A 12,934-nucleotide genomic window follows, 5' to 3' on the forward strand; every position below is an offset into this window, starting at 1 on the left:
TTCGGCCCCCTTGAACTTTTCGACCTATTGCCACATTTCAGGCCTCAAACATAAAGATATAAAACTTCACAAATTTTTTGTGAAGAATCAACAACAAGTGGGGCACAATTATGAAGAAAAACGAAATTCATTGGATATTTCAAACCTTTTAACAAATAAAAAACTGAAAAATTATTCCGCCCCTTTACTTTCAGTGCGGCAAACTCTTTCCAGAAGTTCAGTGAGGATCTCTGAATGATCCAATGTTGACCTAAATGACTAATGATGATAAATAGAATCCACCTGTGTGTAATCAAGTCTCCGTATAAATTCACCTGCTCTGTGATAGTCTCAGAGGTCCGATTAAAGCCCAGAGAGCATCATGAAGAACAGGGAACACACCAGGCAGGTCCGAGATACTGTTGTCGAGAAGTTTAAAGCCGGATTTGGATACAAAAAGATTTCCCAAGCCTTAAACATCCCAAGGAGCACTGTGCAAGCGATAATATTGAAATGGAAGGAGTATCAGACCACTGCAAATCTACGAAGACCCGGCCGTACCTCTAAACTTTCAGCTCATACAAGGAGAAGACTGATCAGAGATGCAGCCAAGAGGCCCATGATCACTCTGGATGAACTGCAGAGATGGGAGACTCTGTCCATAGGGCCTTTATGGAAGAGTGGCAAGAAGAAATCCATTTCTTAAAGATATCCATAAAAAGTGTTGTTTAAAGTTTGCCACAAGCCACCTGGGAGACACACCAAACATGTGGAAGAAGGTGCTCTGGTCAGATGAAACCAAAATCGAACTTTTTGGCAACAATGCAAAACGTTATGTTTGGCGTAAAAGCAACACTGCTCATCACCCTGAACACACCATCCCCACTGTCAAACATGGTGGTGGCAGCATGATGGTTTGGGCCTGCTTTTCTTCAGCATGGACAGGGAAGATGGTTAAAATTGATGGGAAGATGGATGGAGCCAAATACAGGACCATTCTGGAAGAAAACCTGATGGAGTCTGCAAAAGACCTGAGACTGGGACTGAGATTTGTCTTCCAACAAGACAATGATCCAAAACATAAAGCAAAATCTACAATGGAATGGTTCACAAATAAACATATCCAGGTGTTAGTCCAGAACCGAAATCCAATCGAGAATCTGTGGAAAGAACTGAAAACTGCTGTTCACAAACGCTCTCCATCCAACCTCACTGAGCTCGAGCTGTTTTGCAAGGAGGAATGGGCAAAGATTTCAGTCTCTCGATGTGCAAAACTGATAGAGACATACCCCAAGCGACTTACAGCTGTAATCGCAGCAAAAGGTGGCGCTACAAAGTATTAAGGGGGCTAGATAATTTTGCGCGTCCAATTTTTCCGTTTTTTATTTGTTAAAAAGGTTTGAAATATCCAATAAATTTCATTCCACTTCATGATTGTGTCTCACTTGTTGTTGATTCTTCACAAAGAATTACCATTTTATATCTTTATGTTTGAAGCCTGAAATGTGGCAAAAGGTCGAAAAGGTCAAGGGGGCCGAATACTTTCGCAAGGCACTGTATAATCAAGATCGTGAAATGCCGCCACCTTCTCTGGGCCCGAGCTCAGATGGACTGAGGCCAAATGGAAAACTGTCTCGTGGTCTGATGAATCAAGATTTCAGTATCCGTGATGGTATTGGGGTGTATAAGTGCACATGGCATGGTTGAAGGCACAATTAATGCTGAAAAATACAGGTTTTGGTAAAAGAGCTCCGTAGTAAAAGAGCAAAACTGGCCTGCCTGCAGTTTGGAACCGGTCAGGAGACTGTGACCTTAATATCCAGAACCTTCACCTTATTCTGCTGTAACCACTGGAGGGTCAACTTGTCCTTGTGCTTAGGGTCATTGTCGTGCCGGACAGTCCAACAGCATCCCATGTACAGCTTTCGTGCAGAAGAATGCAAATTTTCTGCCAGTATTAACGTGCTGCATTCATCTTGCTATCAATTCTCACAAGATTCCCTGTGCCTTTAGAGCTCACACACCCCCAAAACATCAGTGAGCCAACACCGTGCTTCACAGTGGGGATGGTATTCTGTTCACTATAGGCCTTGTTGACCCCTCTCCAAACATGGTTGTGACCATAATGCTCTGGTCTCGTTACTCCAAATTACAGTGTGCCAGAAGCTGTGAGGGGTGTCAAGGTGTTGTCAGGCATATTTGTTTTGTGGCAGTAAAGGCTTCTTTCTGGCAACTCGACCATGCAGCTCATATTTGTTCAAGTATTGTCGTATTGTGCTCCTTGAAACAACCACACCGTCTTTTTCCAGAGCAGCCTGTATTTCTCCTGAGGTTACCTGTGGGTTTTTCTTTGGATCCCGAACAATTATTCTGTCAGTTTTGGCTGAAATATTTCTTGGTCTACCTGACCTTGGCTTGGTATCAAGAGATCCCCGAATTTTACACTTCTTAATAAATGATTGAACAGTGGCACTGGCATTTGCAAGGCCTTGGATATCTTTTTATATCCTTTTCCATCTTTGTAAAGTTCCATTACCTTGTTACACAGGTCTTTTGACAGTTATGCTTAGTGCATCCATGTGAGAGCTAACAAACTCGTTGACTATTCATACACAGACACTAATTGCAATTTAAAAAGCCACAGGTGTGGGGAATTCACCTTTAATTGCCATTTTCACCTGTGTGTATCACCTTGTGTGACTATAACAAGGCGAAACATTAAAGGGTATGTCATCTTTTGATCAGGGCCATTTGGGTTATTTCTGTTATCATTATGATTTAAAAAGGAGCCAAACAACTATGTTATAATAATTGGCTCCATAGGATCAGTATCCTTAAATAAATGACACTTTTTTTGCATGATGAGTCATATTTTCTAAATCAATGCCACAATTTCTGCCAGGGTATGCAAACTTATGAGCATACCTGTATTTGCATAGTCACGTTTTTGAAAATAGGGTTGTACTTAAATTATAATTGATTCAATACATGTCTTTGCCGTCAATTTACATAAAATACCCCATAATGACATTGCAAAAATGTCATTAAACTGAATTACATGTTTACAGAAGTGTTCAGACACATGGTACTCCAAATTTGGCTGTGATGCATCATGTGTCTTCTGATCATCCTTGAGATGTTAGAATCCACCTGTGACAAATGCAATTGATTGGACATGATTTACAAAGCACACACCTGTCTATATAAGGTTCCATACTTCACAGTGTGTTTCAGAGCATAACCCAGCCATGAAGTCCAAGGAAACTCTCAGGGAATTGTGTTGAGGCATAGATCAAGGGAACGTTATAACTGCAATGTGATGACATTTTTCAGGAGCACAGTGTGAAATGGAAGATGTTTCCCTAGTGGCCAAACCAAGCAACAAAAATGTTAATATTAGGCCTGAATGCAGAGCACTACATCTGGAATAAACAAGTTACCGCTCATCTCCTGGCTATTACCACCTTTAAGGTAAAGCATGGTGTTGGGAGCATCATGCTTTTGGGATGCTTCTCAGCAAAAGAAAAACACTTTGCTTTGTCTTAAGGGGTACTGTGGGTAGATTGATGGCAAAGAATCTATGTAATCAATTGTAAATGAAGTCTATCACACAACGAAATGTGAGCAAAGTGCATGGCTCTGAATGTTCATAAGGATTCTGTACCCAACCCATTTAAGTTGAATACAAAAAATGGTGATTCATGCGTGTTGTATAGTTTTGATGACTTGAGTCGTATACATAATATGGGCAAACAGGTTTTTGAAGGTTACGTCTAGTCAGAAATCCTGATGGCAAGAGTTGGGATAGCAATCTGTGCACTGGAATGGCAGAATAGTTCAAGCTTGGAACTCAGAGGATTTCTGGTTTGTTCAATATCAGTGGTATACATCCCTTACTTTTTTGCTCTGAATATCCAGTCATCTTTCATCATATATCGATATCCTGGGATCTGGATGAACATCTTTCATCATTGTACAGAATGTCTGAGGGATTCCTCTGGTTATAGGACAGTATGATATGTTATAGGACTGCATTTGTCATACATGCATATTGTAGTAATGTCTGGCAGAGAAAAGGCTGACTGGTGCCATTGGCTGTTTCGGGGGGAACATTTAATGAAATCTGACATTAGTCACCTTCGCCAGCGTTGTTGGTAAGAAAGTTTAGAAATGGTAAATGTTGAGTTTAGGTAATTCATTGAAGTATTTTATTGGCTAATTCATTGAGGTAAGATTATAATACATGATAGACGAGGTTAGGTCAGATGAATAGCATGGCAGCTCAGGCAAATATTGTTCGTTAGGGGCCTTGGGCATTTCCCCTCTACCCCCACCTCTCGCTGGCCACCAATCCGATGAGCAGTGTAGCCTCGCGGCTCATCGCTGCTTAGTATTCTGGCAGGACCGCTCGTCGAGCTCTGCTTCACAGCCGCTCTCTCTGTTCCCTGTCTCCGTTTCCAAGACAGGCAGAAGGCATAGCAGCTCGCGCGCAGCCTGCAGAGAGACACACAAAAAGAGAGACAGACCAACAGAAAGAGAGACCAACAGAAAGAGAGAGACCAACAGAAAGAGAGAGCCCAACAGAAAGTCTTTATTGTGTTTTGAGTGTAAACTGGCCTGAATCCAGGGTGAGAGTGTCGATTCAAGGGAAGAAAAAGGCGAACGCCGGCGGTTGTTGACTAGAGGAGAATAATCGGTGCTGACGGATGGTGATGATGATGGTGAGGATGATGATGCATCTATTCGCGAGTTTTTTATGAGTTGAAATAGCGCGTGTAGTTGAAGAAGACAAGAAGCGTAGCCTAGGAGGCCATAGTTGTTTTTCCCTATAGTATTTTTATTTTTTATCTGTAGCCAAATGGTTGATGCTATCTGGACCGTTAAATTCAAACAACCCCGGTCGAGAGCAGAGCAGACCAGCAACGCGAACCTCCCGTCATCCCGTCAATCAACACACCGACGCGGCAGCGGCGTCCTTCTCGCCTTGCAGCATTGCACAATGGCCTTGGATGTCCAGACATTCGTTGTGTTCACGGTGATTGCGGTTTTGGTGCTTGTCAACGTTCTGTTAATGTTCATCCTCGGTACGCGTTAACGGATCGGCCGGAGCTCAAGGCCCGGTTTTCGCAACACACACCGTTTGAGAGAGAGGGAGCAAGTGCGCGTTGGTTGGTTCGTTGAGAGCGGGGACACCCATCGCATCTTCAACATGGCCACACAGTGAAATGAATGACGTTGGTACAATATATGTGTATTTATTTATAGTGTGTATCCCTTGAATCCTCCCGTTATGTCTTGTGCGGGTACCGCTCTGTGATGTTTCCCTGGTGATTGTAGAGAATTCATCATATTCCCTCTCCTAAAAACGTGTTCTCCCCCACCCATATGCCTCATTTATTTTCTCCTTCGTTTCTATCAATCTATCCATCTATTTGTTTGTCTATATTGTGGGCTGGGTAACATATTGTGCTTTAGGATACTGCGCTTTGGAAAATGTTTTTAATGATGAATGACGGTATTAGCGATGTACACTACTGTTAATTGTGGGATGTTTTTCTCGGCAGCCTATGCCTGAGATGTTATTTGCATAGGCTATGTTGATACATGCCATGTTGTATGATATTAAGAAACAATGATTTCTCCACCACTTTAACGGATGTGTGTTATTGTTAATGTGGTTTGGAGGTAGTGCACTAGTGGGATTTTTGCATGTGTCTGGTGAGCAAATACTTTTTAATGATGCGCAAAATATTCTCTCACACACCAACACATAGTGGGCCTGAAGGAGGGCCTGAATGCTCCAAAACTAGCAGCAGAAACACACAACAGCTTTAAAAGATCCCTGTCATTGTTTTCCAGGGGACACCCGGTGTTTTAAGAAATTCTGGTCTTATTTTTGGTAATTTGTTGTAATAGGGATATATTTTGGGACTTCCCTTGGGAATCTTGCCTCCTCCTTGCCCCTAATGGTTCAACTCTGCTACTGACGTTTGTGACGCAGACACACCAAAGGTGCTCCACTCTCATCAAGGCTGGGATTCTAAATCCCTTCTAGATGTGTGGGTGCCACTGTAGTCTTATTGTTAAGGCTTTTGACTAGGATATGGAAGATCTATAGTGGCAAGCGAGTTACTTCAGCAAAATCTTTTTCAAATTATTATTATGGTTTCTTTTTTTGAGCCATGGAGCTAATTGAGCCAAAGCAACTGCGGTCTACAACACCATCCTCAAAGAGACCACAGTTGCTCGCCAATAGCTACACCAGACAAGGCTTGAGTTTAATGAGGTTCATGAAATAGTAAGATGCTGCAAGTAAGAATAGCCGCATGTCGTTTTATCTGATGCTTATTTCAGATGCCAGAGCCCATCTCTCTCTGTCCCTTAGCCAGTGTGAAGTGCGCTTTGCTTTAAACACGGCTACCGGCAAGGTCTGCTCCCTGTCTGTAGCAGCAGGGGAGGCTGAGAGGCTGGAGCGGAGAAGCGTGCACGAACAAGCAGCAGGCCAGAGATTAGTACCACACAGGGAAACAATGAATCCAGCATTCACTTTCATAGCCCTAAAAAGAATTAGTCACTAGACTCTTTTAAAAAGAGGTGTACTGAGGGTTCTGAAAATACATTAAACCTTGCCACAAAGTCAGCTAGCTGGCTACACTAAGTAGCGGCCATTGCATGGGGCAAGCCAAAAGTGATAACTTCAACCAGTCTTTTATGAAAGATTTAAGCCACAAAAAACATTTTTATACCCCCCCCCCCCCCCCGAAAATTTATATTTGTGAGCAGTTCCCCCCCTACGCAACTTTTCACCTGAATTCCTTTTCTGAGTGAGGTAAAGGTTGAAATTGGTTATAGATTCCCCCTTCAAACTGTTCCAAATGTATCGTTGTACGTCTCCCCAATCTTTCATACAGTGTCTCAGCACCTTGCCGTCAACCAGTTATAACACATACACAATAAACAGATGAATTAATTGTGATGACTACTCATTATTCTTAACAACACACAAACACAAAATAAATAATTTTCCAAAACAGATAAAATCTCTGAATTTCACTTCAGTCCGAATGAACCATTAGACCTTCTTAATATATGATGGAAAGTGAGGTTTATAAATGTTGCATGGTAAAAGAGTCAGATATAGATGTGTTTGAAAGCCGAGGCTCAGACCTGCTGTAATGTATTTATGTCTGCTTGATGGAGAGATAGCCAACACTAAGTGCTATCTGTAGTCCGTGAGCAGATATCCACTATGTTTAGTACTGAATAACTGTAAGTGGCATCTTGTGTATATTTGTATATGTGAGCATTCAAGTTATGCACCTAGATTCTCTGTCACATGCTGTAACGTGTGTGTGTGTGTGTGTGTTCATCTCTGTGGAATATGAAGGTACTGGATTTTGACCCGTTTTAGAGATTTTTCGGATCCTTCGAATACAAGGCAAACAGAGTTCATCCTCTCAACAGTATCATACCATTTAGCTAGGGTGCAGAGTTGTGGGGTTTTAGTAGGGATGGGAGCGTGGCCAAGTGTTGTGAATGTTTGTATGTTTGATGAGCAAAAAAACATATTTTCATTTGTCATGTCTGCCTGATCCTAAAAAAAAAACATTTTCATTTGTCATGTCTGCCTGATCCAACAAAATATGAGAAATTAAAACCTTTAACTGAGTAAAAAGAAATGCAATTGACATATAATAATAAACAAACTGATACATATTTAATCTGAATACATATTTAATCTGAGTGATTAGGAACTCACTGGGCTATAAATATGAGGGGAGGCACATCAAACTCTCTTAGTCATCTATCGACACAGGGAAGGTCAGAGAACACACACATTAAATCAGACAAGGTGCTGACCTTTATTAATTAGGCAATGCCTGTATAAAATACAGCTGCAAAAAGCAGGAAACTGAAACTGCGATCAACATGCCTGAATGAGAGCCGCACAGACCAAGGACTGTAAAGGATCTGGAGAGATTCTGCATGGATGAATAGTCTCAGATCCATGTTTTCCCATCTCATTAAATATATGAGAAAACTCAGCTTTTATCTTGGCAAAGGGAAATGCACAGTACACTAAATGCACAAAGCACTAAAGTCAGGGTTGACAATAACAATGAAATGTTTTTGAAAAGGACACGTCTTGTTTCAGAATGCGTGAACATTTCCACCTACATTAAAGGTTCGATTTCTCTCATATTTTGACTGTGAATTCAAGCTGAACATTTTATTTGTATTCTTTCAAATATGTTTGACTGACAATGAAATGTCTACTTCTGGCTTGTATTCTTAAAATGCATATAAGTAATAACATTTGAAAATGGGAACACAAGGAATATACAGTTATACATCTACTATGTGTACACGCATAATCTATATGGACGGTATATGAATAAATATAAGGAAAAATGCTATTTACACGGACTACCAGTATACTGTATCTGTGTGTGCGCGCGCGCACGCATGCTTCTGTGTGTATCGGAGGTGTGTGTTTCTCACTGGTTTGAGGCAGAGCCTTTCTGATTGGCTGGGAGACTCAGGGCATAAGTGTATTGCATAACCAGGTTGGCAGTCTCAGGCAGGGGACGGTGTGAGGAGCGAGACAGACTCAGTGCGTCGCTCGCGGACGAGAGGAACAGCCTCTTTCTGGAATACCATCTTGTTAGCTGATCTCCAGCGTAGCTTTCTCCCCCTCCCCTCGCTCGCTCTCTCTCTCTGAAGGATTATTACTATGGTGATTTTCTGACTCGCTCCATCCATGCATACGCTGTCTGAACATTTTAATGCCACAAACATGGTAAGGACATTTTCCTGGATCTGTGTCTGTGTGTGTGTGTGTAGTGTGGTTGTGTGGTGCTCTCTGGGCTGCTGTAACTGCAGCTGGATTCTCGCTGCGGTCTGTGAATGCTGATGTGTTTGTGTTGCGTGATCCTATTAGCCGGGAGATTAGCCCTTCAGCTCGGCGGTTTAACGCTGTCCGTGTGACGTGTGAACGAGACTGAAATGAGCCTCTCTACCGTTGTCGAAATCGAACCCGTGCACATGTTGGCAGCGTGACCCCGATACAGGTTTGCAGCGGGATCTGTTTTTCCATTTGATGTTGTTGCTGCAATGTACCCGGTCGCTCCTGGTCTCCCCACATTTAGGGGGTACTGTCTGTATGTGCAGATGGATCCAGATGTGTGGGTGAGAGTCCTGTCCTTCGTCACCAGGGAGATAGTGTTAGACCAGGTATGTAAGAGAGGGCATGTTTTTGGTTGATCGTCAGATCTCCTGGGTGCATAGCCAGCAGGTTTCCTTTGATCAACGGGAGGCAGCCCCCACTGGGATAGAGAGAGAGAGGGGGAGAGAGAGAGGGGGGGGGGGGTGGAAGAGAGGGGTTGATTATGCAACATCTTTTAATTTATTCAGACATGTAAGGGGGGATACTGCGACGTATCAGAGAGGAGAAAACATATCTTAAAGTGGGTGGGGGGGAGGATGGAGAGATGGAAGGAGGGGTAGAGGAACGGAAGGAAGAGGGGATGGAGAAGGCGCTGGTGTTAGTACAAGAGGGATGTATCCAGATAGGTGTAGAATTAGCTATTGTAATTACAGTGGGTGGTCTGGAATACTGAAGCATGGTTTGTGTGTAGAGAGGAAAGGTTGTGTCATGAGTATGTGTTTATAGAGTAGAGAGGTCGTGTCATTAGTCTGTGTGTTTATAGAGTTGTGAGGTCGTGTCATGAGTCTATGTGTTTATAGAGTTGAGAGGTCGTGTAATGAGTCTATGTGTTTATAGAGTAGAGAGGTCGTGTCATTAGTCTGTGTGTTTATAGAGTTGTGAGGTCGTGTCATGAGTCTATGTGTTTATAGAGTTGAGAGGTCGTGTAATGAGTCTATGTGTTTATAGAGTAGAGAGGTCGTGTCATTAGTCTGTGTGTTTATAGAGTAGAGAGGTCGTGTCATTAGTCTGTGTGTTTATAGAGTTGTGAGGTCGTGTCATGAGTCTATGTGTTTATAGAGTTGAGAGGTCGTGTCATTAGTCTATGTGTTTATAGAGTTGAGAGGTCGTGTCATTAGTCTGTGTGTTTATAGAGTAGAGAGGTCGTGTCATTAGTCTGTGTGTTTATAGAGTAGAGAGGTCGTGTCATTAGTCTGTGTGTTTATAGAGTTGTGAGGTCGTGTCATTAGTCTGTATGTTTATAGAATAGAGAGGTCGTGTCATGAGTCTGTGTGATTATAGAATAGAGGGGTCGTGTTATGAGTCTGTGTGTTTATAGAATAGAGAGGTCGTGTCATGAGTCTTTGTGTTTATAGAATAGAGAGGTCGTGTCATGAGTCTGTGTGTTAATAGAATAGAGAGGTCGTGTCATGAGTCTGTGTGTTTATAGAATAGAGAGGTCGTGTCATGAGTCTGTGTGTTTATAGAATAGAGAGGTTGTGTCATGAGTCTGTGTGTTTATAGAATAGAGAGGTCGTGTCATTAGTCTGTGTGTTTATAGAATAGAGAGGTTGTGTCATGAGTCTGTGTGTTTATAGAATAGAGAGGTCGTGTCATGAGTCTGTGTGTTGATAGAATAGAGAGGTTGTGTCATGAGTCTGTGTGTGTGGAGTGGAGAGTTTTTGTTATGAGTCTGTGTGGTAGACTATTATTGTAGATGGAACATTGAGAGTGTGTGACCAGTAAGGCAGAGTCAAGTGAGCCTGAGCCCAATAGGGGTGCTGTTTGTGGGGGATCCTCATTGTTCTGGGTCCATTAGAGTTGGTGGTCAGGGGGCTGTGAAGTATGAAATCTGCTGGTCGGGTACCCCATGTAAGATTTATCAACCTACTGTTATCCATTTGCTTCAGATCTTCCGATTCACTCAGAAATCTTTACCATCACTGCTGATGCCTTGCAGATTAGCCTGCATCAATCACTGTAGGTTAGAGGTCGGGAGAGCCCAATCACACTGCACATAGACTTAGAGTACTTAAACTCCTACGGCAAAATGTTTCAAATGGCCGGTCATTGGATCCCAGAGTGTGAGTGAATGAGAGAGGCTGTGTCTTGTATCTAAAATTCAGTAAATCAGAACACAATGAACAGAAAAGCTAATTCACCCCTGAGTACCATGGATTTTCTGTTATATTGAATGAATGGCAAAACCATTCAACCACGTAGGTTTCAGGGGCTGTGCTCCAAATTGCTCCCTATTCCTTACGTGGTGCATGGCTTTTGACCAGATGTCCTGTTCCAAAGTAGTGCACTATAGAAGAATTGAGGCGCCATTATAAAGGCATATGTTGATATACAATGTGTCAGACCTCTAACGTTGGAGGTTTCTGATGGTTCCCAGAGTCCTTGTTCTGTCTATCACTTCGTCCATACTAGGCAGACATCTTCATCTGTTTCCATAACAACTGGAGTTCTGTGAGTTCCATCCATCCTTGCTGATCTGTCAGTCACCGCTCATGATCCCCTCTTCTCTGCTGCCATTGGCTGTTCTACCTGAGCTAACCCTACCTGGCCACGGCAGAGGCCGAAGGCATTGCTTAAGTGGGAATGCTGTTGAGAGTTCAGCATGAGTGTGGGTGCTTACGTACGTGTGTGTGAGAGTTAGGGGAGAGTCTGTGTCAAGGTGACATGGAGACATTACTCAGAATGATGGATAACGGCGGCTGGCTGGGTGTGTGTGTGTGTGTGAGGGCCGGGTTAGAGCGCATGCGAGCGTGTGTGGCTCCCACTCAGAGCCGACTAATGATGTCATCTCTTTTGTCTCGGCTCCTTTAAGTAGAACAACCTTTACCCCTGAGCCCCGGCAACGAATACTGATCACTTCCCTGCCGAACACACACACACGCGCGCGCACAAATGCAGATACAAACACGCAAGCAAAAAACACACCCCTGAGAGAGAGGTAGAGGTAGAGAGAGATAGAAACGTAGTAACATTCGGTCCTCATTAACTGTGGTGCATTAGGATCCCTGTAATGTTTGGGTTATTGGGTAGTCAGTCAGTTGTAGGGGCTGTGCTATCACTGGTGGGGTTAGCAACGGTAGCTGCTCGTTTGTCGTTGTTATTGCATCGCTGATGATGAGATGCTAATGACTCTGTTCCCCGGTTCTGAGGCCTGCTATTAACATGCATTATTCTGTGTGGGTCTGAAGAATAAGGGACTCAAACACGATTAGATGGGGGTGTGAGCAACAGAATTATGACTAAACTCACTTAAATGGCCGCACTTACATACACATTCATTTGTTTTGGCCTTTTTTTATTTTTTTATTTTGCAATTAGTGCGCCAGTATAATAGTCTTTGGTGGCTGTGCCTCTTTACGATGATTAACGTTCAGGCTACTTTATATTCCTTAGTTGTTGCTGTTGGTATATGACTGGTCTGTAAGCTTCTGACGATAACCTAATAAACTGGATCACAGAGGTTAATTAGATTTAATCCTGTTTCAATTCAATAAAAAAGTGCTTAGTGATACCACGTGTTTGTGCTGGCGTAATCGTGTCGATTGCTTCACCTCTATTGTCTACTCATTCTCTCATTCTCTCATTCTCTCATTCCTTCTCTCCAGTTGATAAGCGGTGGATCCATCGTCAGCGCTGAGGCAGTATGGGACCATGTGACCATGGCCGACCGGGAGTTGGCGTTTAAGGCGGGTGATGTCATCAAGGTGCTGGACGCGTCTAATAAAGACTGGTGGTGGGGCCAGATCGACGAGGAGGAGGGGTGGTTCCCCGCTAGCTTCGTACGGGTGAGTTCGAGAAACTCCCCCTATTCTCCTTGATTAGGCTGATTCACACTGTAACTAAGCCAAGCCAAATTGTACTGAGCTGGAAACCTGCTGGAAAGAACAGTGGGAAAAGATACAACATTTCCAAGGACAGCTCAGCTCATATATTGGATTAATGCATTACATAGTAAAAAACTATTAATTATATCAAGATTTACCTAATATAGCCCTCATACATTACCAA

The 12,934-nt window shown here is 42.9% G+C and overlaps 1 protein-coding gene across 12 annotated transcripts in view; it reads left to right on the forward strand.

The window, feature by feature from the left end:
* Positions 1-12,934, forward strand: part of LOC105024396 (rho guanine nucleotide exchange factor 9) — a 66,974-nt gene that overhangs the window by 23,566 nt on the left and 30,474 nt on the right. For 11 of the 12 annotated variants that reach the window (XM_029119323.2, XM_029119324.2, XM_029119322.2 and 8 more), the window contains one exon: positions 12,532-12,711. In XM_029119323.2, coding sequence (XP_028975156.2) covers positions 12,532-12,711 — 180 coding nt within the window. Of the gene's footprint in view, positions 1-4,377; positions 5,218-12,531; positions 12,712-12,934 lie in introns of those variants that run through there. The other variant, XM_020045913.2, reaches the window with a different exon arrangement.

This window comes from Esox lucius, chromosome 4 (assembly GCF_011004845.1).
Source record: "Esox lucius isolate fEsoLuc1 chromosome 4, fEsoLuc1.pri, whole genome shotgun sequence".
NCBI classification, from domain to species: Eukaryota; Metazoa; Chordata; class Actinopteri; order Esociformes; family Esocidae; genus Esox; species Esox lucius.